Below are 24,641 nucleotides of genomic sequence, written 5' to 3'. Positions count from 1 at the left end.
GACTCTGAAGTGGATTCAGGGTCATTTAAAAACCTGGTGTTCCCCAGGCATTCCCCGCCCTGACTGGAGGAGGTGGTCTTGTCAGGGGCCGTGGATCCAGAAGACCTCCAGGCCCTGGACTATTTTAGGCACAGCTGTTTCCATTCATCAGCCTGGAAGTCCAGGGAATGAAAACCTGCCCACTCAGTCCTCTCCCTCTGGGGAGGGGGATAGCATAGGGCGGGGCTGCAAAGCTGGGATACATCATTCTGGCCTCTGAACCCCTCCCTTTCTCAATCCGCGGGGAGGCAGAAGGCAGGAAATGACTGCCGTGGATGTGGTATGATTTTTACCGAAACAGCATTTTGTGGCCCAGGCCCCATGCTGTCCGTAGCTGTTTTCCTCTCTGATAACCAGCCAGGTGGCCCCGTCCCTTTCACTCCCCTCCTCACCCCTTCACATGACTTCAGCCCTTGGATTCTCAGCCCCTGGCTGCTTTCCACATTCCACTGCTCTTTCAGAACCCAGGCATCCCGACCTCCAGCTGAAACCGCTGCATGTGGCTCCCCCACCCTGGCCCCGTGACTCAGGCCTTCTGAAGGGACCAGCCCTCTTCTTGGCACTCACCAGGGAGGGGAGCAGGGGAAGGGGGGTCAGGTGGTGACATCACAGTCGAGGGGTATAAAAGCTTTGGGCCGAAACAGAGTTGAAATTGAAGACACTGACAGAACGTGACCGCACAGCCTGTGTTCCTGGGGACCTCTTAGGAGCCCCAGCCTGCTACTCGCCGCATCAAGGCCTACCTGCTGGTAAGGGGGTGCCTATGAGATAGAACTGTGGAGGGCAGGGAGGGACCAGGCCTTCGACAGGTGGGGACGGAGGGCTCCAGGGCCTCTGTGTCCCTTCTCTTCTCCGTTCTAACTAACATCTCCTTTCTGGCTTTCTGCATGTGTCGCTGACTATCTGATTGCTCTGGGTGGCAGCTGGTAACCATTCCACCTTCCTTACCCAGGCGGTGTAAATCATTTCCTCCTCTTCTCTGCCCCAGCTCCCCCCAGCACTGTTTATTCATTAACTATTTCCAGCGCTTCACATGTTGCCAATCGCACCTCTCTCTCTGTCAACTCAGACCACATTTCATTCTTTTCCCCAAAACCAAGCACATACGCTGTTCAGAAGCTGGACGGACACATGGGTGTGTCGGGGTCATTCCCACCTCTTGTTCTCCTGGTCCCCGGTCCTGTTTCCCTTTGCTTACAGGTTTTGTTGAGGGACGAGGGGGCCCGGCAGGGTCTGGGGGCTGAAGAGCCTTTACCCTTGCATCTTCCCTTCCAGATTCCATGCCGCACGCTCCCTGCCTTCTGTGGCTCCTTGCTGTCACCTTCTCCCTGGTTCCCAGAACGCAGCCCTTGGCGGCCGGAGACTTGGAAGGAGACGAGCCAGATGAGACACCTTTGCCGGCTGTCCCCTGTGACTATGACCACTGCCGCCACCTGCAGGTGCCCTGCCAGGACCTGCAGAGGGCCGGCCGGAGAGCCTGCCTGTGCCCCGGCCTCTCCAGCGCCTTGCAGCCGCCGCACCCGCCACGCCTGGGGGAAGTGCGCGTGGAGGCCGAGACTGGCCGCGCCGAGGTGCACTGGTGCGCCCCCTCCTCCCCGGTCCACCAGTACTGGCTGTTGCTGTGGGAAGGCGGTGGGGCTCCGCAGAAGGGGCCCAGCTTCAACTCGACGGTCCGCCGAGCGGAGCTGAAGGGCCTGAAGCCCGGGGGCGCATACGTTGTCTGCGTGGTGGCCGCCAACGACGCGGGAGAGAGCCGCGCGCCCGGGCCCGGGGCGGAGGGCCTCGACGGCGCGGACGGCCCCAACTTAGGGCCCTGCGGCCGGCTGACCGTGCCTCCGCGGCCGCTCACTGTGCTGCACGCGGCTGTCGGCGTGGGCTCGGCGCTGGCCCTGCTCAGCTGCTCCGCCCTGGTCTGGCACTTCTGCCTACGCCAGCGCTGGGGCTGCCCCCGCCGAGGCCGCCCCAGCCACGCGGGGCTCTGAGGCTGCCCGGGCCTCCCTGGGGAGGTGACGGCCCACAAAGGCCAGACCGAGGGTGGCACAGACTGCCAGGCGCTGGGCCCTTGCTGAGTGGGTTCATGCCCCAAACTTTCCACTCTGCTCCGAAGCTGAGGTTTGGAAGGAGTAGAGAAAGTTGACAAGATCTTTTCTTAATGGACCAGATAGTAATTTAGGCTTTGTGTTTCCAGGGGATAAAATCACAGATGCTGTGTAGGTACTTACATAACCATGTAACCATTTAAAGATTTTTAAATGGTTCTTAGCTCGTGGGCCTCACAAATCAGGCTGCGCGACCAGGTTCCACGTGTGGGCCCTGTCACTGTGGGTGGCTTCCCATGGGATTTTGAGAATCAGCTGCTCTGGGATGGGAGTTTGGGGCTAGAGACCACACCTCACCTGCTGCCTTTTGCTTAGATAATAAGGATGCACACTGAGTTACAATCCACTGTGTCTTAAGTCAGGTGGAACTAAGTGACTGACATGGGGTGGAGAAAAGGAGGATTGTCCAAGTGGCTGTCTGGGACAAGCTTGCTTGTAAAAATATATTAACAACAAAGGATTTCCCCTCCCCCCATTTGTGTTTACTGTGTATTATTTGTGTTGTATAACATTAAAGGAAATGTAAAAGGAAGACGTTTTCACTTTTCAAGATCCTTTTTGTTTAAACTTTTTATTTTGTATTAGAGTATAGCTGCAGCCCATGGAGTCTCAAAGAGTCGGACACGACTGAGTGACTATACTTTGGAAACATAGCTATCATGATCTTTTTCAATTCCCTGTCCTTGGGACTTCTCTAGCGGCACAGTGGGTAAGAATCTGCCTGCTAATGCAGGGGACATGGGTTCGATCCCTGGTAAGATCCCACATGCCGCAGAGCACCACAACTAGAGAGTAGCCCACCCCACCCCCAACCCCACCGCACCGTGAAGCTAGAGAAAGCCTGTGAGTAGCATCAAGGACCCATAGCAGCCAATAATAAGTAAATAAGTAAATTTTCAATTTTTTTTTTTTTAACTCAGGCCCCTTCATTGGAAGGGCAGAATCTTAGCCATGGGACCACCAGGGAAGTCCCTTGAGTTTATTATTAAATTAACTGGATATAGAAAAGTCTAAGTTGCTATAGAGTTTATTCCTCACTTTTACTGCTCTTAAATCTTTAAAAAATTATAACACAAATTTCAAGTAATACTTGATAAAAGGAGAGTTCTCCTCCTCAAGAGGTAATCACCTGCAGCAGAGCAAATCTTTTCCTAAGCAGTGGAAATATGTTCTTGATTTCATTCAATATACTATGGACAATATTCCATGTTGGTAAATCACCACTTCCTTGGTTATATGAATGGCATAACTTTCCATCGGAGGATGCTCCTTAACTGACACTTCCCATGGCTCCTTGTTAGAACATTTGTCTTTACTGTTTGCTATGGACATCCTTGTTTGTTGGCATATCGTTACATGATTAAGTATTTCCACAGGGTACTTATCCAGAAGTAAGTGAGAGAGATAGTACTATACAATTTAGTCATTCTTCTCTTTTTTTGTTGTTCAGTCACTAAGTCATATCCAACTCTTTATGACCCCATGGACTGCAGCACACCAGGCCTCTCAGTCCTTCACTATCTATCAGAGTTTGCTCAAACTCATGTCCATTGTGTTGACGATGCCATACAACTATCTCATCCTCTGTTGCCCCCTCCTCCTGCCCTCAATCTTTCCCAGCATCAGGGTCTTTTCCAGTGGGTCGGCTCTTCGCATCAGGTGGCCAAAGTATTGGAGCTTCAGCTTCAGCATCAGTCCTTCCAATGAATACTCAGGGTTGATTTCCTTTAGGATTGACTGATTTGATCTCCTTGCATTCCAAGGGACTCTAAAGAGTCTTCAGCACCACAATTCAAAAGCATCGACAAAGTCTCTGCTTTTTAATACGCTCTAGGTTTGTCATAGCTTTCCTTCCAAGGAGCAAGCAGGTTTTAATTTCATGGCTGCAATCTGTCTGCTGTGATTTTGGAGCCTAAGAAAATAAAATGTCATTGTTTCCACTTTCCCCCCATCTGTTTGCCATGAAGTGATGGGACTGAATGCCATGATCTTAGTTTTTTGAATGTTGTTTTAAGCCAGCTTCCTCACTCTCCTCTTTCATTCTCATCAAGGGGCTCTTTGGTTCCTCTTCACTTTCTGCTATTAGAGTGCTATCATCTGCATATCTGAGGTTGTTGATATTTCCCCCAGAACTTCTGATTCCAACTTGGCATTTTGCATGATGTACTCTGCACCAGGCTTCCCTGATGGCTCAGATGGTAAAGAATCCGCCTTCAATGCAGGACATCTGGGTTCAATCCCTGGGTTGGGAAGATCCCCTGGAAGAGGGCATCACAACCCACTCCAGTATTCTTGCTTGGAGAATCCCCAAGGACAGACGAGCCTGGTGGGCTACAATCCATGGGTTTGAAGAGTCAGATGACTCTGACTGACTGAATGACTGAATGACCAACTGAATGACTAAGCATGGCACAGTACTCTACATATGTTAAATAGGCAGAGTAACAATACACAGCCTTGACAATCTCCTTTTCCAATTTTGAACCAATCCATTGTTTCATGTCCAATCCTAACTGTTGCTTCTTGACCTGCATACAGGTTTCTCAGGAGACAGGTAAGGTGGTCTGGTATTCCCATCTCTTGAAGAATTTTCCACAGTTTGTTGTGATCCACACAGTCAAAGGCTTTAGTGTAGTCAGTCAAACGGAAGTGATGATTTTTGATGTTTTTCTGGAATTCCCCTGATTTCTCTATGATCCAACAGATGTTGGCAGTTTGATCACTGGTTCATCTGCCTTTTCTAAATTCAGCTTGCACATCTGGAAGTTCTCAGTTCACATACTGCTAAAGCCTTACTTGAAGAATTTGAGCATTATCTTGCTAGCATGTGAAATGAGCACAATTGTACAATAGTTTTAACATTCTTTGGCATTGCCTTTCTTTGGAATTGGATGAAAACTGATCTTTTCCAGTCCTGTGGCCATTGCTGAGTTTTCCAAATTTGTTGACATATTGAGTGCAGCACTTTAACAGCATCATCTTTTAGGATTTTAACTCAGCTGGAATTGTCACCTTCACTAGCTTTGTTCATAGTAATCTTCCTAAGGCCCACTGGACTTCACACTCCAGGATGTCTGTAGTATCTAGGTGAGTGACCACACCATCATGTTTATCTGGATCATTGAGACCTTTTTTGTATAGTTCTTCTGTGTATTCTTGTACATATTCTTAGTCTCTTCTGCTTCTGTTAGATCTTTGCCATTTCTGTCCTTTATTTTGGCCATCCTTGGATGAAATGTTTCCTTGGTATCTCCAATTTTCTTGAAGAGATTTCTAATCTTTCCCATTCTATTGTTTTCCTCTATTACTTTGCACTGTTCACATAAGAAGGTGTTCTTATCTCTCCTCGCTATTCTCTGGCACTCTGCATTCAGATGGATATAACTTTTCTTTTCTCCTCTGCCTTTAAGTTCTCTTATTTTCTCAGCTATTTGTAAGGCCTCCTCAGACAACCATTTTGCCTTTTCACATTTCTTTTTCTTGGGGGTGGTCTTGATCACTGCCTCCTGTACAATGTCACGAACCTCCATCCATAGTTCTTCAGGCACTCTGTCTACCAGATCTAATCCCTTGATTCTATTTGTCACCTCCACTGTATAATCATGAGATGTATGACTTAGGTCATACCTGAATGGTCTAGTGGTTTTCCCTACTTTCTTCAATTTAAACCTGAATTTTACAATAAGAAGATCATGATCTGAGCCACAGTTAGCTCCTGGTCTTATTTTTGCTGACTGTATGCTGCTGCTGCTAAGTCACTTCAGTTGTGTCTGACTCTGTGAGACCCCATAGATGGCAGCCCACCAGGCTCCCCACTCCCTGGGATTCTCCAGGCAAGAACATTGGAGTGGATTGCCATTTCCTCCTCCAATGCATGAAAGTGAAAGTGAAATCGCTCAGTCATGTCCAACTCATAGTGACCTCGTGGACTGCAGCCCACCAGGCTCCTCCGTCCATGGGATTTTCCAGGCAAGAGTACTGGAGTGGGGTGCCATTGCCTTCTCCTGACTGTATAGAGCTGCTCTATCTTCAACTGCAAAGAATATAATCAATCTGATTTCAGTCTGACCATCTGGTGATGATCCTGTGTAGAGTCATCTCTTGTGTTGTTGGAAGAGGGTGTTTGCTATGACCAGTGTGTTCTCTTAACAAAACTCTGTTAGCTTTTGCCCCACTTCATTTTGTACTCCCAGGTCAAGTTTACCTGTTACTCCAGGTATCTCTCTCTTTAAAAAAAAAAACACAAACATTTATTTTATTTGGCTGCACTGGGTCTTACTTGTAGCATATGGGATCTAGTTCCCTGACCAGGGATCAAACCTGGGCCCCCTGCATTGGGTGCATGGAGTCCCAGCCCCTGGACCACTAGGGAAGTCCCTCCAAATATCTCTTGACTTCCTACTTTTGCATTCCAATAACCTATGATGAAAAGGACACAGGAATGACAAACCACTCCAGTATTCTTTCCTCGAGAACCCCATGAACACTATTAAAAGACAAAAAGATATGACACTGGACGATGAGCCCTCCAGGTTGGTAGGTGTCCAATATGCTACTGGGGAAGAGGGGATAAATAGCTCCAGAAAGAGAGTTGAGCAAAAGCAGAAACGAAGCTCAGTTGTGGATATGTCTGGTCATGAAAGTAAAGTCCAATGCAGTAAAGAACAATATTGTACAGGAACCTGGAATGTTAGGTCCACGAATCAAGGTAAATTGGACATGGTCAAGTAGGAGATGGCAAGAGTGAACATTGATATTTTAGGAATCAGTTAACTAACACGGAAATGGGAGGATTTAATTCAGATGACTATTAGATCTGCTACTGTGGTCAAGGATCCCTTAGAAGAAATGGAATAGCCCTCACAATCAACAACAGAATCTGAAATGCAGTACTGGGTGCAATCTCAAAAATAACAGAATGATCTCAGTTTGTTTCTAAGGCAAACCATTCAACATCACAGTAATCCAAGTCTATGCCCCAACAACTAATGCAGAAGAAACTGAAATTGAATGGTTCTAGGAAGAGTTACACGGAGAAGGCAATGGTACCCCACTCCAGTACTCTTGCCTGGAGAATCCCACGGACAGAGGAGCCTGGTAGGCTGCAGTCCATGGGATCGTGAAGAGTCAGACACGACTGAGAGAATTCACTTTCACTTTTCACTTTCCTTCATTGGAGCAGGAAATGGTAACCCACTCCGGTGTTCTTGTCTGGAGAATCCCAGGGATGGCAGAGCCTAGTGGGCTGCTGTCTATGGGGTCGCACAGAGTCGGACACGACTGAAGCGACTTAGCAGCAGCAGCAGCAGCAGCAGGAAGAACTACAAGACCTTCTAGAACTAACACCAAAAAAAGATATCCCTTTTTAAAAAAATATTCTTTTTTTTAGGGGGCCATGTTCTGTGGTATGTGGAATTTTAGTTCCTGACCACAGATCGCACCAGTGCCCCCTGCATTGGGAGCACAGAGTCTTAACCACTGGACCACCAGGAAGTCCCTAGTCATTTTTCTCTTATTGGAATTCTAGAATAAATTTAAAATACATTTGCATCTAGAATATACTCACCACATTGCCACAAATTCTTTGTGTATTTTTGATTCCTGTATTTCCTCAGCATTTCAGTTCAGTTTAGTTGCTCAGTCATGTCCAACTCTTTGAGACCCCATGGACTGCAGCACGCCAGGCTTCCCTGTCCATCACCAAGTCCTGGAGCTGACACAAACGCATGTCCATCAAGTTTGGTGATGCCATCCAATCATCTCATCCTCTGTCATCCCCTTCTCCTCCTGCCTTCAATCTTTCCCAGCATCAGAGTCTTTCCCAACAAGTCATTTACAAATAATGAGGGTCTACTCCCTCATTTTTTTCATAATTTTTCTTACCTACTATCTTATTATTAAAGACTCACTTTAGAGACTTCCCTAGTAGTCCAGTGATTAAGACCCTACACTTACACCACAGGGAGCACAGCTTCGATCCCTGGTCAGGGAACTAAGATCCCACATGCCACATGCCTTGTGCAGCAAAGCCAAAAATACAAAACCAAAAAACCATGAAGACACGCTTTACATACATTTTCACTTAATTCCTATCACAATCATTCCAAGAGATGGTGTCATTTTTTCACAAATGAGAAGCAAGCTTGAGGTTCTAAACACTTTGAAGCTACAAGTCAGGATTTCAGCCCAAGTTGCATCAAAAGCTGATGCTCTTGACTCCACTACAGAGAGACAGCACAGCTTAGCCGTTTTATATCGCACACTGCATGGGTCTGAATCCTAGCTCTCCTACTTTACCAGCTCTGTCACCTTCGGTAAATTAGCTCACCCTTCTGTGCTTATTTCCTGTGACTACTAATAATATCTACATCATATGGATTGTTGGGATGATTAAATATTAATTAACCATATAAAATTCTCTAGTGCATCTATTATCAATATGAGCAACTTATTATTAGTCTGCCTCTAATAAACATTTAAAAGCAAGTTTTAGGGACTTCCCTGGTGGTCCAGTGGTTAAGGCTCTGTTCTTTCACTGCAGGGGGCACAGGTTAGCTCCCTGGTGGGGAAATGAGATCTCACAAGCTGTATGACTTGGTCATATAAACAAATAAGGAAAATAAAAGTGAGTTTTAACTTAGGCGATCTAACAGACTAGCTAGCAGTGGAGAGCTAAGTAATCAACAAGACTACACAGCAGGGGGACAAATGCTAATAGGGAAAATACTGGTGCTGGGAGATAGAGATGGGGTGGTCAAAGCACGCTTTCCTTAGAATGCAAACCGCAGGAGCTTCCATCGTGGTTCAGTGGTTAAGCTGAGGCACTTTCATCACAGGAATGCAAATTTGATCTCTGGTCCGGGAATTAAAATCCCACATGCCAAAAGAGAAAGAAAAGGTCTGTTTTGCAATCTGCACAAGTTACCCTCAAGCAGTGACACATGAACTCCGTGCTAACTACCTTTACCCTGTGCAGCTTGCCAGACACCTAAGGTTGGTGCTATTGTTATCCTCACTTTGCAGATGGAGAATTAACAAGAGACGGTAGAAGGAAGACATTTAGGTGACTGAGGTGTCATGGAGAAGTCTTAACCCGGGAGGTGATGACAAGATCAGTTACTGCGTTTTGCAAAGATCCCTTGTGGCAGTCGAGCGGAGGATGGCTCAATTCCCCGGAGAGGATGAATAGGTCAAAGGGTGCATACATTTCTAGGGCTCCTGATAAACACTGCTTGCGGTGCGTTTTGGGGCCATCTGGGGAGCTGTTTTCATTCGCCCATGGGTTTCAGGACAGCGTCGTCCTTTTTCTCTAGCACCAACGGGCGCCCGGACTTGGCCTGGGGGATGGGGGCTGCCTCCTAGAATGCGACTCCCAGGCACCGCCCATTCGCGTTCCCTCAGCAGGGCCAGGCCGGCGTTTTCTGGCACTCGGAGGCACCCGTCCACGCCCGCCTCCACGTGACCCAAACAGATTCGGGCACTTCCGCCTCGCCTAGGCTTTCTTCTCGTAGGTGTCCGCGGCTGGTCAGCAGCCGGTGAGTGAGCAAGCACCCGGCCGGGGCCGTCGCGGGCAGGGTTGGGCGCTGGTGGGAGGCGCGTCGCGCTGACCCTCTTCGCCGTCTTCACTCCCCCTCTCCCCAGGACCCCGCGGAAGCGGCGGTGGCGGCGTCATGGCGGAGCTGACGGCTCTGGAGAGTCTCATCGAGATGGGCTTCCCCAAGGGACGCGCGTAAGGGAGCCCCCTAACCCAGGGCCGCGGGGGTCGCGCCTCTGTCCAGGCCTTTACCCCAGTCTGGCCTCAGGCTCTACGCCCCAGCCTGATCATCTCCATGGCTCGTGGGCGCTACTCACGGTGTTTCTGCCCTCAGGGAGAAGGCTCTGGCCCTCACAGGGAACCAGGGCATCGAGGCTGCGATGGACTGGTGAGCACTCAGACCGGTGGCAGGGGCCGGGGAACTGCTGAGAGGGCAGCCTGAACGTTAACCTCGCTCCTGACTTTCCCTGCCAGGTTGATGGAGCACGAAGACGACCCCGATGTGGATGAGCCACTAGCCACCCCCCTTGGACATGTCCTGGGACGGGAACCCACCCCTTCGGAGCAAGGTGGCCCCAAAGGTCCTAACTGAGGAAAACAGTGTGATTATTCAGGAGGGCCCGAGGAGGAGGATGAAAGGGTAATAATACTGATTGTTTGTTTGTATGTAGGACCTGGGTCTGCAGTGGGAGAAGGCAAACCTGTTTTGACTGAAGAGGAAAGACAGGAACAGACCAAGAGGTAGGAAGAACAAGCTCACATTTCTGAGAGTCACTTTCCACCTCTCCCCAGTACACAAATCTGGTCAAAGAACTCTCACTTACATTGTTTTTTCTTGGCCTTTTCCTTCTTTGTTTTTTTTGTATCTGTTTTGGGACTCTGTTCTTGGATTTTGTTTTCTGAGTCCCTTGTTATAAACTCACTTTCCCAATTTATATACATGTCTCTTGAATGGTTTCCTTTCTGCAACATAGGATGTTGGAGCTGGTGGCCCAGAAGCAGCGGGAGCGTGAAGAAAGAGAGGAGCGGGAGGCATTGGAACGGGAACGGCAGCGCAGGAGACAAGGGCAGGAGTTGTCAGCTGCCCGACAGAGGCTACAGGAAGACGAGATGCGCCGAGCTGCTGAAGAGCGGAAGAGGGAGAAGGCTGAAGAGTTAGCAGCCAGGTCTGGGTTCTGGGACATGGGTCTGGCTAAGACATTGGAAAGGAATCAGGATTTGCTATGTCAGTGTCTGACCTCCTTGTGTCCTGTTTGCATTCCAGACAACGAGTCCGAGAAAAGATCGAAAGGGACAAAGCAGAGAGAGCCAAGAAGGTAGGTGATTGGGTGGAAATCCAGGATAGTGAAGTGCGGGGCGGGGCAGTAAATCCCCTTTTCTAGCTTCAGAGGGCAAGGATGGGCTGAGTGCTTGATTACTGAACTTTATCTTCTAGTATGGTGGCAACGTGGGTTCTCAGCCATCCCCACCAGCAGCAGAGCCAGGCCCTGTTCCCTCCTCTCCCAGCCGGGAGCCTCCCACAAAGCGGGAGTATGACCAATGTCGCATACAGGTACTGATTCGGATTCCAGTCTTGCTCCTGAGACCCTTTGTTGGCTTACAGGGCACCCAGCCGAGCCCAGCCCAGAGCTTTTTTCAGTTATGTTCCTTTTGCCAAGCCTTTCCCTTCTTTGTAAATGACTTTTGAAATCCTACCTCCTCTGCTCTGAGGGAAGATATCAAATTTCACTTGCCCGAGTCTTATTTAAATTCATACCTCTCTCTTACTCAGCAGTTCCCTTCTTACTTGTTCATAGTGTTTTCATTTAGATTATGTATCTGTTTGCATGATGTGGTATCTGTCCAAATGTTTTATATAATTTTGTGTTATGTTTTCTTTAAATTGTGAGGGAGCCAGGGGTGCTGGCTGAGTAAAGTGCATCCTAAGTGGTTGTTCATTAGGTGTTTTCAATAGTAATTTTCCTGGTCCAGGAGAAGGACCAGGAAGTGGAAGGAGAAGCCAACTTTGCTCTTTTTCCTTACTTGGGCACCTAACTCAGTTATGACGCTCACAATACAGTATCTTTCTCTTGCCTTCTAGGTCCGGCTGCCGGATGGGACCTCACTGACCCAGACGTTCCGGGCGCGGGAACAGCTGGCAGCTGTGCGGCTCTACGTGGAGCTCCACCGCGGGGAGGAGCCAGGCGGGGGCCAGGACCCTGTGCAGTTGCTCAGTGGCTTCCCCCGGCGGGCCTTCTCAGAGGCTGACATGGAGCGGCCTCTGCAGGAGCTGGGTATGACACGTGGGATCCGAAACCAGGACTTGGGGGGTAGGGGAAGCTGAGAAGAGAAGGGATGCAAAGAAGGGACTTCGTATAGAGATGGTGTGAGGGCAGAATATGGGGCGGTGGGGCAAAGCAGATATCTTTGGGTTCAAATCTGTTTTCTTCCATCTTCAGGACTTGTGCCTTCTGCTGTCCTCATTGTGGCCAAGAAATGTCCTGGCTGAGAGGCCTTTATCCCACCATCCCTCTCCGACCTCTCTTCATGTTTGATAAAGCACTGACATTGCCTTCTTAATAAATAGACTCTCTTGAGTTCTGTATGTACCTGACTCCTTCCTGAATGGCTGGGAGAGACAAAGAAGGCTTTCAGAATAGACACTATGCTTTATCTTAAATTTCCAAGGGAGACTTGTTTCTAATCTCCGGGTCTGATTAGTTGCCTGCGAGGTTAACTGGAAGGTTAAAGTGGGGGCGTACATTGGATAGCACATTTTGCTCTGTGAGTAAGACAGTACCTAAGCTTGAAATCTTTACTGGCTATGTGGCTTGACTTCTTAAGTCTAGTTTATTCTTTGGTAAAGTCTGGATAATAGTACCTGTTATTTGGGGTTGTGGGGGTTACGTAATGCTTTAGCACAGTGCATGACACCTAACGAGTCCCCAGTTACTAGCTACTAAAAGTGTAGTTTTTAAAATGTGGCCATTCACAAAAAGTATTGAGTACTTAATATGTACTACAAAGTTTTAAGTACTATATATGTATTAACTGAGATATGAAGGCAGTATTATCTAGCAGTGGGTACAATTATCCCATTTTAGAGACTGGGACGTGAAAGCACATGACTTGTTCAGACTGACACAGGTAGCAAGTAGTAGAACCTGCACACACTCCTGGGGAGCCTGACTTTCAGGCTCAGGCTCTGAACCGCCAGGCTCCTGCATTCTAGCCTCTCTTGCTCTTGCTGCTCACCTCACCCTTGTGCTCCCTCAAGCAGCTGCCTCCTTCCTCTCATACCTTGGCTAGGAAAGAGGCTACAACTAAACTTAAAAGATCACACGTGACAAATTGTTTTTGACTTCACAATCTAGAAGCACAAAACCACACCACTGCTCATATGTGGGATCAGACCTCAGTGTTACCAAGCTTTATGTAGTGTTTCAGCTTTAATGAAAACAGCCTCCCCTGCACCCCACCGTTGCAATAGTTTGGAACCACACGATGGAAAAATAAAAATGAGAGTGAACTTACTGACTTGGCTGTGGGGCTGCCACCTCACTGACAGCTTTACCTCATCCCATCAGTGGCATCTCCAATAGATTCTATGATCAGATTCAGAGACTGAAAACCACTGCAATGACCACCTTATGAGAGGAAAGCCCCAGTGCATTTAGTGAGAGACTGCCCTGTGCCTGGCACTTACATTCCTAAGTTCACCTTTTGACCACAATTCTCAAGATAATTGGCACCTTTATGATCAGGACTTCCCAGGTGGCCCGAGTGGCAAAGAACACCCCCACCACTGCAAGAGATGTAAGAGAGATGCAGGTTTGGTCCCTGGGTTGGGAAGATCCCCTGGAGAAGGAAATGGCAACTCACTCCAGTATTTTTGTCTGGAGAATCCTATGGACAGCTGGGTTACAGTCCATAGGGTCGCGGAGTCATGACTTAAGTGACTTAGCATGCATGGAACAGGAGGACTGAGGCTCAGAGAGGTTCTGTAACATACAGGAATTGAAACAAGATCTGTCTCAGTACGCTCCGTTTTACTAGTTCCACAGTGGCCTCCAAAACTTAAGACCAAAGAGGGCATCATGGCACATGCTAGTTGCTAAAAGCCCCTCTCCAACCTCATTCGAAAGACAGGAACCCAAAGTGTCCTCGGTGGGTGTTTATTGCACAAGAGTTTCCAGGCTAGTTATAATCTCAAGAACGTCACTTGGTTATCCACTCCCACAAACAACAGGACCTGACTTGTGTTTTGAAAATGTCGATTGGGATTCAGCCTCACATGGGGCGGGCGTGGCAGGCGGCAGCCGCACTCCAGCCCCGCCGCAGCACCGACCCGCAGAACACTTGGCTTTTATGGGCGTCCAACCGCAGGGCTCACTCTCTGGATGGAGGAACATGGTTTATTGATTCCTTCAGTTAGCCACAGCCCGCGATGTGGACGTTAAAACGTAGTCCGTGCAAGCTTTGGGAGAGAGTGCGCTCACCCGGCGGCAGCTCCCCAAGTCACGGAGAGGCCGGCGCTTGGGATCCGGGTCTGGACTCCCCGCCGGCCCACGGAGGAGTCAGGCCGGCTTGGGAGCCTGCGCTGCAGCATAAATCCCGGCGCCCAGGCGGGCCGATTCTGTCTCAGGCTGACTTCCCGCCGCCGCCATTCATCCAATTCTTTCTCCAGGCGACGTTCTCTTGCGTGGCCGCTGCTTCCTGCAGAGTGGCCAGCAGTAACTGTTTGGTCCTGGCCGCCTCGTCCCTGCGCTGCGGGTCCTGCTCCGGCATCTCCTGCGGGCGGAAAGAGTGGTTCGCAGCCCCGGCCACCAGCCTCCTCTTCGCCCGCCCACCCCCCTCGCTGCGTCCCCTACGGCTCCCACCTTCAGCATCGCCTGCTTCCGCTCCTCTCCCGGGGTCACAAGGGCAAAGAGCGCGGTGCCCACGCCAGCCCCGGCGCCCAGCACTGCGCCCGCGAGCAGCAACTTGTGCAGGTTCTCCATGGGCGACCGCGTGACCAGCGAGGCGACCTCGGGAGCCTCCAGTAGCCTAGCAAGGCCGCCGCGACGTCTCAATCTGCGCAGGCTAGAGCGCCCCACACAAGAAACCATAGAGACGGGCCCGGGCTAGAGAGGACCTAACCAGAGACGTTTCGAATCTGAAGCATCTAGGTCTTAATAAGTTTAGCTGAGAAGGTTGAGCGCATCAAGAGGTGTTGGGACCCAGGGCTTAGAGTGGGACCCCTTGTCATGAAATCCCGAGTAGGATTGCTAACGGGAGAGTGTCTTCATGGTTACTGTGAGTTTTACAGTTGCCCAGGTCCGGAAGCTCCAGATCAATAGAAGGCTAAGCCTGAGCTCTGTAGTTTCCTAGGATTACTTGTGCTTTGTCGAAACTGCATTATGTCATGGACGTCCACGTGTTTATAAACATCAGTCTGTTGACTCTCTTCAGTCTCTTCAATCCTGAGCAAAAACTGAAAAACCAAGTGTACTGGATGGGGAAAAGGATATACGTTTTCCTTTTATTTTACTTGGCAAAAGCAAAAGTTGCCTTTCTCTTTAAGGTGTATAATCTTGGCTTTTTTTTTTTTAACCATGAAAACCAGGGATGTTGGGTAACCTACCGAATTCTAGTTTGGTGAAGAAAACACCTCTTAGTTGTGTGACTCTGGATAAGTCATTTAAGTTCTTTGTTTTCTGGTTTCTGCATCGGAAAATGAGGCTAATAACAGTGCATATGGACATGTCAATGGACATGAATTTGAGCAAATCCTGGGAGATAGTGAAGGACAGGGTAGCCAGGCATGTTGCAGTCCATGAGGTCACAAAGGGTCAGCCATGACTTAGCAGTTGACCAACAGCATCTCACAATTTTAGGATAATTAAACAATTTATATGAAAAGCATTTAAAACAGTTCCTGGTATCAACTACAGATCTACAGATTGGCACTTGCCGAGAGCATTTGCCAGTGACTGAACAGCAACAATCACTGTTGGATGGCATCACTGATTCAATCAACGTGAGTTTGAGCAAGCTTCAGGAGTTGGTGACGGACAGGGAAGCCTGGTGTGCTGCAGTCCATGGGGTCACAGAGTCAGACGTGACTGAGCTGAATGAACAAAAACAAGAAGGGCACTTGCCGTCTGCCTGTGTTGCTGCAGCTGCTGACCTCGACACTCCCTAAAGGGAATTCAGGGTGGAGAGTGAGGCACTCTGTGCCCCAGGGAAACTGGTGGAACAGGTCTTTTAGATAGTTCGATATTTTCAGGAACTGATTTCATGATCTCATTTCTCGCACCTCCTCATATCTAGAAAAGCACTAAATCCCTTCATGGTGATGTCAGCTCCTGCTCCTGACTAGCAGAAAACCTTTTATAAAATGAGTGCCTGATTGCACTGAACTCCCCCTTCACCAAAGTCATTTATTTTGACTTTCCCCGCTGCTTCTTTGGAGCAGTCTCTCAGATGTGAGGGACTGTCTCCTGGGCTGCAGTCTTCATTTTGCTCCAAATAAAACTTTACTAACAACTGTCACATTGTGCCTTTTTTTTTTCTTTGGTTGACACTATATAAATATTCATTAAATAAGTTACCAAGAAACATGTCAATTTGGGAGACCCTGTAAGAATCAGGAAATTTCAAACTCATTATCAAAGCTCTTTACTCACAGGGCTTTAATCCAAATGCCCTCCTTAACTCCTACTCCTCCTGCTTTTCCCTGTGTCACCAGAGTGAGTGCGCTCCCCTGGTGGCTCAGATCCCCTGGAGAAGGAAATGGCTACCCTCTCCAGTATTCTTGCCTGGAGAATCCCATGGACAGAGAAGCCTGGCAGGCTATACAGTCCATGGGGGTCGCAAAGTCTCACACGACTGAGCAACTAGCACTTCACTTCTTCCCACCTCCTGGGATTGTGCCCTCCCCTGGAAGGCCCATAATCTCCTTGCACGTCAGCCTCTCCTCAGAAGTGATTAAGGGGCTCGGCTCCAAAGCGATTAGAGGAGCAGTCTGTGGGGTGCACTGGGCAGGAACACTCTGAGTCCAACCGCCCTACGTTCTAGAATCAGCACCCATGGCCCTTGTGCCAGGGAGCAGTGAGGATGGGCCTTGGCCTAGAGATAGCCCAGGCTCTTCCCAGCATCCAGAAAGTCCTAGACTGACCAACCCGCTTTGGAAGGACAGAGGAGAAATTGACAGGGTTGAAGGTCACCAGGATGTCCAGGTTAGTACTTTCCCACCTTGTGTCCTGCTGTTGGTTCATCCTCCACTTTGGCCCAGTTCCCCCGCTGAGCCCATCCAGGTTGTGTGTCCGCAGACCCGCCTCCCCTCCATTGTGGTGGAAGCCTCTGAGGTGAGTGAAGAGAGTGGGGAGCTCCGGTGGCCACACGAGGAGCTGCTGCTGCTGACTGGCGATGAGGAAGAGGAGGTTGAGGTGTTCTTCCAGGACCAAAGTGAAGAACCAGGTGAGGGAGGAGGCTCGTTCAAACGGGGCTGTTGTGAACTGAATGTTCTAAGCAGAACAAGAGGGACAACTTAGTTGTGTCCCCTGCATTAAGCAGCACACAGTAGGTGCTCAGTAAACATCGTGAAGAGAAATGTAGAGGTGGGAGATAAAAGTCAAGGTGGCTGAGGTACTTTCTTGACCGTCCAAGTCCAGATCCAGTGGTTGGGACTCTGAGCTTCCACCTTGGGGAGGAGGAGAGGGCGCAGGTTCAAGCCCCAGCAGTAGAATTAAGATCCCATGTGCCATGCAGCTTGGCCAAAGAAATGAAAACGGTCAAGTTGACGAATTTTTTTTTTTTTGGCCGCCGTGCCACACAGCTTGTGGGATAGTTAGGCTCATTTCAATTGCTGTATTATTTTTATAAGCAAAAAGTATTAAACAAATTTACCTTTAAAAAAAAATCCAGTCAGGTACCAGGTATGTTTCACTGTTCTTTTATTATATATTTTTCATTGTTAATGGGTTCTTTTACTCCCCACCCTCAGCTTGGACTTGGCGCTCCCAGGACCCTAAGTCTCCCTTAAGAACCTTTAACCCAGAACTCAGCTGGGGGCAGGAACGGGTAGATCAAGATGCCTCCTGGATCCCAGAGGACACAGAATGTCCGGAAGCCCCCAATCCCTGTCCTCTCTGGGACCCACCATCAAGCTCCCATGTCTGCAGAAGCTGCTTTGTGGAATATTCCCATTTCCTGCCTCCCAGGAGCTTTGAGGGTAAGTATCATTTTCTCCCTCAAACGTTTTATCTAGGTTTTTGAAGCCTTTCCATCCATCCCTTCACAGTCTTCCCCATGTACAAGTGAGAAAAATGAAGCTTAAAGGTTAGACCCCAGGGTCACACCAGTGATAGTCACGGAATCTGGATTAAGAATTCTCATCTGTGCTTTTAAGAGTTCAACTAGTTGGGGATGGGAAATAATCCACTTGTACCTTTTCTATTTAGCACTCATTTTGTGCCTGGCACTGCTAAATGTTTTACCTGTCAGTTGTAGGTAATCACATAACTATGTATTATTCCAGCCTTGCAGGTGAGTAAATGGGGCACAGAAATATTCAGTATTAGGTGCACCCATCTAATAAATGGGGAAACCAGGACCCAAATTTTCCAGTCATCTTGCAAAGACAAAAGTTTTCTCCACCTCCTCACCCAACAGAAAACACTCAGATCAGGCCTAAAACATCTTTAATCAGAGCCTTGAATCACGTAAGCAAAGTAGGTGATGCCCCTGAAAGGGCCCAGCTCTTGCACAGTCACAGTCCAGCCCTGGGACCCTTTCTCTAGGCAGGGCACTCGCACATCAGGATCCTCATCTGAGAACTGAATCAGGGTCCCCTGGGGGCTTAGGACCCTCAAACATTCTGCCAGCAGCTGGTAAGCCCCAGGCAGACCACCCCGGGCAACAGCATCCCAGGTTCCCTTGTCCAGTACTAGCTGGAAGGAGCCTGAGGAAGCCACTGGCTGCAGATTCTGGCCATCAGCCTGCACGAAATGGAGGCTTGAGTCAGGGTGCCCAGGGCACAGGGGTGTCTGACCTTGGCCACCTTCCAGGAGACTGTTCATGTGGGCCACAGCTACAGGAGAGAAATCCACCCCCAACACGTCCACGGGGTGCGGGCATTTGGTATAGAGGCCTGTACATAAGCTGGAGGTCCCACAGCCCACATCCAACACCCGGGCTGGACAGGCAGCCCGTGCCTTCTCCAACAGCGGCAGTAAGAGCCCCTGGGCTTCTTCGTATCCAAAGAACCAGTCGAAGGTGCGGACGCTGCCCTGACGGGGTTGGGCATGGAGCTTATCCCAGAGGGAACGGTCTGCCAGGCAGCTGCCAGCCAGGGAACCTGCGGACGAGGGGAGGACACGCATCACCCAGCGCCCGGTTCTATCAGACTGCTATCAAAATCGGCGCCATGTGCCTTGGGGTTTTAAGAGGCACAATTTCAATGAGCAGACTCCCGGCTAACGAAGAGCCCAGCTTGCGCTCCCACTGTCCACCTTCCCTACCCGCCACGGTGCGGCGCGTCCCCGCCGCCAGGCTCGCCAGATGGAGGGTTCGGCGCAAGGCAGCCATCCGGAGGTGCCGGCAAGGTCGCCCAGAGAAACTTCTGTGAAAATGTCGCCCGTACTCCGGCTGGGCCCGAGATCCAAGTGAAGATTTGCAAAATTCTCTGTGCGGAATGACGCGTAAAGCTTCCCTACCTCTGCAGCTTCAGAAAAAAGAACGCGGACACAAACTTAGTACCGTACGAATGACCTTTTATTGTTTGCAGCGGGAAGTGAAAGAGGGGATATGGCAGCTCCGTCTCTTGGGGTGGCTCCACAGACCTAAAATCAAAGGAGAAGGTGTGAGTACCCCCGGGAGGAGCCTGCTGAACCTCGGTTCTGCCCTGCTCCTTGGAGCTCAGTGTCCCGGCGCTTGAGGATAGAACCGGCGGATTGCTGGCCGCCGGTACCGAAGACAGGACGCCGAGGGGGCCAGAGCCCGTTCCCTCTACCTCCGTACATTACGCGGATCGGGACTGCACGCCCGACCCCCGCCAAGAAAAGGAGGGTCCACAGGCACCGTCCCCCTCCACAAGAACACCAGCCCGATCCCCGCACTCACCTGGCCACACTCCCTCAGTCGCCGCCCTCGGAAAGGCTTATGTGCGAGCCGGGTTCATTTATATAGTGCCAGGGCCCGCCCCCGAGTTGCGATTGGCTGGCACAAAGCTGAGGGCGGGGCGCACACGGACCCTGCGCACAGCGGAAACGTGGACCCGGAGCCGGCCTTGCGGCGCAGCTATGGGTGCCCCGGGTGGAAAGATCAACCGGCCGCGAACGGTGACTCTGGGACCCCCCGATATGGTTTCCCAAGCGGGTCCTAGAGCCTTTATTCTCGCCCTAGATGGAGTCTATGGGCCAGTGTCGCCGGGTGCGTGGTCCCAGGTCGCAGGGCGCGGCCGCCCTCTGATTAAGCATCTTCCTCCCCACAGGAGCTGAAGAAGAAGCTGTTCAAGCGACGACGTGTGTTGAACCGGGAGCGGCGACTGAAGCATCGGGTGGTCGGAGCTGTGATAGACGAAGGACTGATTACGCGGCACCACCTCAAGAAGCGGGCGTGAGTGCCAGACCCTCTCTCCCTGGGTCCTTCCCACCAAGCCTCCTTCCCTCCTTGTCGAGCTCCGGAGCAGCTTAACACCATTTTGCTTTGTGTACTCACACTTATGCAAGGAAAGTTTGTGCCTAAACTTTGTTAGCCTCTCACATTATACCTGTAAGTCGCAACCTTTCTTCGGTTCTTGGACCCCACTGAGAACCTAAGGAGAGCTGTGGCCCCAGCCTCCCCAAGTAACATTATACATTCACACATTTCCTATAAGTAAATTTAAAAGCGTACACATGAGTGCGGTGAATCATTCGATGAATTTTCACAAAGGCTCGTGTGGGATATTGCATATAAGTTTCAAGGCCACTTGGGTTCTTGGGGAAGACTTCTTATCCCATTCTTTCACTGACTTGTTTACGATAATATGTACTTTATGAATTGTCATAATAAATATATCTGGTCCCTGTCGGGTTTCTGACAGCTAAAGCCATTGGAATTTCCTGAGTGATAAGAGTGCGTTTTATTTCAAAAGGATCCCCTTTTGAGCATACCTAAATTTAAGCTGGGCTTCCCTCTTGGCTCAGACCGTAAAGAATCCGCCTGCAATGCGGGATACCTGGGTTTGATCCCTGGGTTGGGAAGATCCCCTGGAGGAGGGCATGGCAAGCCAGTCCAATATTCTTGCCTGGAGAATCCTCGTGGACAGAGGAGCCAGCAGGCTGCAGTCCACGGGGTTGCAAAGAGTCAGACACAACTGAGCAACTAAGCACAAATTTATGCTAATAGTGATTTAGGGTGGGCCTGGTCATCCAAAATACGTGATGAGAGGATTGGAAATTTAAGCCCTACGCACTGACCTTTGGCAAGGGGGCAGGTGCTGGAGATTCCTATAAAACCTCTTGATAGCTTCCTGATTGGTGAACAGGTGGAGTTGCTGAGAAGGTTTAGCTGGAGAAGGCATGGGAACTCTGGCCCCTTCCATGCCTTGCCCTATGCTTCTCTTCCATCTGACTGTTCCTGAGTTGTATTTTATAGTAAATTAGTAAATGCAAGTATGTTTCCCTGAGTTCTGTGAGCTGTTCTAGCAAATTACTGAGTTTGAGAAGGGGATCATGAGAACCCCAGCTTATGGCTGGTCAATCAGAAGTCTAGGTGACAACCTGGATTTGTGATTGGTATTTGAAGTGGGGAAACCCTGTGGAACCAAGCCCTTAACCTGTGATGCCTGATGCCATCTCCAGGTATACACTGTCCAAATCAAATTAAACTTGTAGGATGCCCAGTCCTTGTCCACTACAAATACAGAGAATTACTTGATGTGGGAAAACCTACTCTATCTGGTGGCAGAAGTATCGAGAATGAGAGGAGGAAAAGTTTCCACTCTATACTAAATTTTAGCAATTAATGTTACTTTCTGTATGTGTTAAGGTTAGTTTTAAGTAAGGTAACAACAGTTCTTTAACTTAGATCCAAAGACCTTTTCAGTAATCAGAACCACTGTGTGGTCTGTTTTGGTTCAGATTCATCTGGTATTTTTGCTCCTACCAACCTTTTAGGTCCAGTGCACGTGCCAACATTACTCTGTCTGGGAAGAAGCGCAGAAAACTCCTCCAGCAGATCCGACTTGCCCAGAAAGAGAAAGCAGCCATGGAAGGTGAGGCTAGGGCCCAGAAGTTGGGGTGATGCAGCCTGTATTCATTCGGGTTCTTTATTTTTTATTTTTTTTTATTTTTTTATTTTTATAAATAATGCCAATTTATTAAAAAATGGAGCATACTGAACAACAAACTATCTTACATCTTTAAGGAAGAAAAAAACACTAAATTTGAAAAGACATCACCCACTGAATTTGGACACAGCACCTCTACTCAATTAAGAGAAACATTTGTACAGTCCAGGTCTTTATTTTTACACCCTTCAGGCCATGAATTCATAGGGAATGGGTTCCAACAGTTCAGGTTCCTTTCCATTGGTCCTCACAAAGTGTGCTTCTCTGGGTGGAGCAGGCTGGCGCTTCAGCTGAACCCAAGTCCCTTTCTCTTTGGCTTCCTTCTTTTTCTGATCATTTTCCTTCACACGTTTTAGGAAGCTATCTCGGCTCTTAGAGTGCTTAATATGCTCGATACGCACATTAATTCTCTTGGCAAGTATCTTGCCCTTAACTTGTTTGTTTACAATGATGCCAACAGCATGCTGGGTAACATTGTAGACTCTCCCAGTTTTGCCATGGTAACATTTGTGGGGCATTCCTTTTTGAACAGTACCCATTCCCTTGATATCTACAATATCACCCTTCTTGTAGATTCGCATGTATGTGGCCAAAGGAACAACTCCATGTTTTCTAAAAGGCCTAGAGAACATGTAGCGGGTGCCCCTCCTCTTTCCCTTTGTGTTGGTCATTTTGGCGAATTAGCCTGAGGGGCCAAGGGAGAGACGGGAGGCAGCGGGAGCCACGCGCGGGCCTTTACCTGGAAGATCTCATTCGGGTTCTTTAATGCTTCTTCTTTTCCTTTGTTCAGTGGAAGCCCCTCCCAAGCCAACCAGGACTAGTAACCCACAGCCCAAATCAAAAAAGAAGACAAAACCCCCCCAGGATGTAGATATGGAGGACCTTGAAGATAAGAGCTAATTCTGAATCTCACACCTTTTCCACCAGAAGATTCTCAAGCTGGAGCCAAGAGGACTCGATGGTTATTTCAGATGATTTTGGAGAGAGCATTGCTCCTTTTCATTCTCCCTGTATTCCTCTTTCCTAATGGCCTACTGACCTGCCCTGGAGGGATGTATTGAGAAAAAGAGAGTAGAAAAGAAAAATTGCAGAGGGAGTCCTAAGCAGTCAACTGCATTTGTAATAAAGCCTCCTCGTTCCCACTGAGATGTGTGTGATTAAATGTAGGAATTGGGATGGGAAAAGGAAAAGGGGCCGTGAGTGTGGAAACAAGACAACTGGAAAACAGGACTCAGAGCGCTTACTTGAGCAAAGGCAACAAGAAGTTAAGCTCCTTGGTGGCCCTGTCTCCCCAGTGACAAAATTTCTGACAAAACTGAGGATTACTGTAGAGATGTCGGAGGAGGCGAGGGTCCTGAAAACAGCCCTGCCACCTCCCCTGTGTGACCAGGGTGGAAAAGTGACCATGATTGTCTTTGCTTCCATTGCTGGATTATATTTTTAATAAAGTGAACATTATTTTACCCTTTTTACGCTCAGAAATTCTGTTTGTTGGAAGCCAGGGCAAGCTCCTGGAAGAAGGGATTTTGAAAATTTCAAACCTTCAGTAAAGTTGAGACAGCACAGTGAGCCCTTATGTATGTACTCTATCTGGGTTTACCAGTTTTTAACATTTCGCTCACTATACTTGATCTCCCTACCTGCTTGCAAATATGAGTTTGTTCAAGTACATATCATTGTTGTCTTTGCTGACTCTTGAAAGTCAATTGCAGGTGAGATTTTATCCCTATGGCTATGTTCTATATAGCCAAGACACCTAAGACACTTAACATTAGTGGAATAGCTAAAATTCAGTTTTTCATATTCAAATTTCCTTAGTTGTCCCAACAATATTCCTTATAACTGCTTATTGTTTCCTCAATCCAGAAACCATTAAGAATCACACATAGTATTTAATTGTCATGCCCCTTTAGTCTCCTTCAAATCAGAAGAATACTCTTGTCTTAGATGACTTGGTATTTTTTGAAGAGTCCACTCAAATTAATAAAAAAAAATTAATAAAAGTATCTCACAATCTGGGTTTGTCTGAGTGTTTCTGTACATTTCCTCATCATTAGTTGTAGGTTAGGCATTTCTGGGAAGAATGTGATGTAGGATATTGTGTACTTCTCATGGCATATCATCAAGAAGTATATGTTGACTGAAAAATACACAAGATTGAGGGCAGGAGAAGGGGGCAACAGGATGAGATGGTGGAATGGCATCACCAACTCAATGGACATGAGTTTGAGCCAACTCTGGGTGATACTGAAGGACAGGGAAGCCTGGCATGCTGCAGTTCATGGGGTTGCAAAGAGTCGGATGCGACAGCAACAACAACAAAAAGCTGAGAATTATGTTTGATTTGGCAGACTTGCAGAGGACTTAAAAACCCAGAAGACAGCCTCTCAAATGACTCTGAAGGACTGCTCTGAAGAGGTAAGGGAGGAGCCTAGAGAGTTTTTGTGACAAAAATCAAGTAGTCAGGGACTCCCCTAGTGGTCCAGTGGCTAAGACTGAGCTGTCAATGCTGGGGCCCTGGGTTTGATCCCTGGTCAGGGAACTAGATCCCACTTGCCATAACTAAGACCCTGTGCCGCCAAATAAATAAATAGAAATAAATATTTTTAAAAAGTCAGACCATCAAAGATTATCATTAATTAGACTTCTCAGGACGTCCCTGGTGATTCAGCAG

The 24,641-nt window shown here is 48.7% G+C and overlaps 6 protein-coding genes and 1 non-coding gene across 8 annotated transcripts; 3 read left to right on the top strand and 4 right to left on the bottom strand.

Moving 5' to 3' along the window:
• The first annotated feature begins 93 nt into the window (after positions 1 to 93).
• LRRN4CL (LRRN4 C-terminal like) lies at positions 94 to 2,670 on the top strand. Its single transcript, XM_070457498.1, has 2 exons — positions 94 to 788; positions 1,315 to 2,670. Exon 2 carries the CDS (start codon positions 1,320 to 1,322, stop codon positions 2,019 to 2,021), a length of 702 nt encoding a protein of 233 aa, XP_070313599.1. The 5' UTR covers positions 94 to 788; positions 1,315 to 1,319; the 3' UTR covers positions 2,022 to 2,670.
• Positions 2,671 to 9,566: 6,896 nt separating this feature from the next.
• Positions 9,567 to 12,256, top strand: UBXN1 (UBX domain protein 1). Of its 2 annotated transcripts, none has more exons than XM_020899541.2 (10): positions 9,567 to 9,673; positions 9,780 to 9,867; positions 10,007 to 10,060; positions 10,147 to 10,241; positions 10,344 to 10,413; positions 10,647 to 10,838; positions 10,937 to 10,988; positions 11,108 to 11,224; positions 11,753 to 11,945; positions 12,111 to 12,256. In XM_020899541.2, the coding sequence occupies exons 2-10, from the start codon at positions 9,809 to 9,811 to the stop codon at positions 12,158 to 12,160; spliced, it is 882 nt and encodes a 293-aa protein (XP_020755200.1). In that variant the 5' UTR covers positions 9,567 to 9,673; positions 9,780 to 9,808; the 3' UTR covers positions 12,161 to 12,256. The 2 variants fall into 2 exon arrangements, with proteins under 2 accessions (XP_020755200.1, XP_020755199.1); XM_020899540.2 differs by having other exon boundaries at positions 10,147 to 10,253.
• Positions 12,257 to 14,052: 1,796 nt separating this feature from the next.
• UQCC3 (ubiquinol-cytochrome c reductase complex assembly factor 3) lies at positions 14,053 to 14,761 on the bottom strand. The gene is made up of 2 exons (XM_020899518.2): positions 14,532 to 14,761; positions 14,053 to 14,442 (listed from the first exon to the last, which is right to left on the bottom strand). The coding sequence occupies exons 1-2, from the start codon at positions 14,757 to 14,759 to the stop codon at positions 14,293 to 14,295; spliced, it is 378 nt and encodes a 125-aa protein (XP_020755177.1). The 5' UTR covers positions 14,760 to 14,761; the 3' UTR covers positions 14,053 to 14,292.
• A 3,557-nt stretch (positions 14,762 to 18,318) lies between these two features.
• On the bottom strand, positions 18,319 to 19,858 carry CSKMT (citrate synthase lysine methyltransferase). The gene is made up of 3 exons (XM_020899537.2): positions 19,756 to 19,858; positions 19,155 to 19,475; positions 18,319 to 18,991 (listed from the first exon to the last, which is right to left on the bottom strand). Exons 2-3 carry the CDS (start codon positions 19,219 to 19,221, stop codon positions 18,336 to 18,338), a joined length of 723 nt encoding a protein of 240 aa, XP_020755196.1. The 5' UTR covers positions 19,222 to 19,475; positions 19,756 to 19,858; the 3' UTR covers positions 18,319 to 18,335.
• LOC139031972 (small nucleolar RNA SNORA57) lies at positions 19,553 to 19,701 on the bottom strand. Its single transcript, XR_011484518.1, has one exon. It is a non-coding gene; the product is annotated as a small nucleolar RNA SNORA57 (small nucleolar RNA).
• Positions 19,859 to 19,867: 9 nt separating the features above from the next.
• Positions 19,868 to 23,430, top strand: C28H11orf98 (chromosome 28 C11orf98 homolog). The gene is made up of 4 exons (XM_020899539.2): positions 19,868 to 19,973; positions 20,126 to 20,250; positions 21,795 to 21,892; positions 22,758 to 23,430. The coding sequence occupies exons 1-4, from the start codon at positions 19,935 to 19,937 to the stop codon at positions 22,865 to 22,867; spliced, it is 372 nt and encodes a 123-aa protein (XP_020755198.1). The 5' UTR covers positions 19,868 to 19,934; the 3' UTR covers positions 22,868 to 23,430.
• Positions 22,111 to 22,670, bottom strand: LOC110140888 (large ribosomal subunit protein eL21). Its single transcript, XM_070457491.1, has one exon. It carries the CDS (start codon positions 22,636 to 22,638, stop codon positions 22,156 to 22,158), a length of 483 nt encoding a protein of 160 aa, XP_070313592.1. The 5' UTR covers positions 22,639 to 22,670; the 3' UTR covers positions 22,111 to 22,155.
• Positions 23,431 to 24,641: the final 1,211 nt, after the last annotated feature.

The sequence above is a fragment of the Odocoileus virginianus genome, chromosome 28 (genome assembly GCF_023699985.2).
Source record: "Odocoileus virginianus isolate 20LAN1187 ecotype Illinois chromosome 28, Ovbor_1.2, whole genome shotgun sequence".
NCBI lineage: Eukaryota > Metazoa > Chordata > Mammalia > Artiodactyla > Cervidae > Odocoileus > Odocoileus virginianus.
The sequence above is the reverse complement of the archived record's forward strand: the minus strand, read 5'-3'. Positions and strand labels throughout refer to the sequence as shown.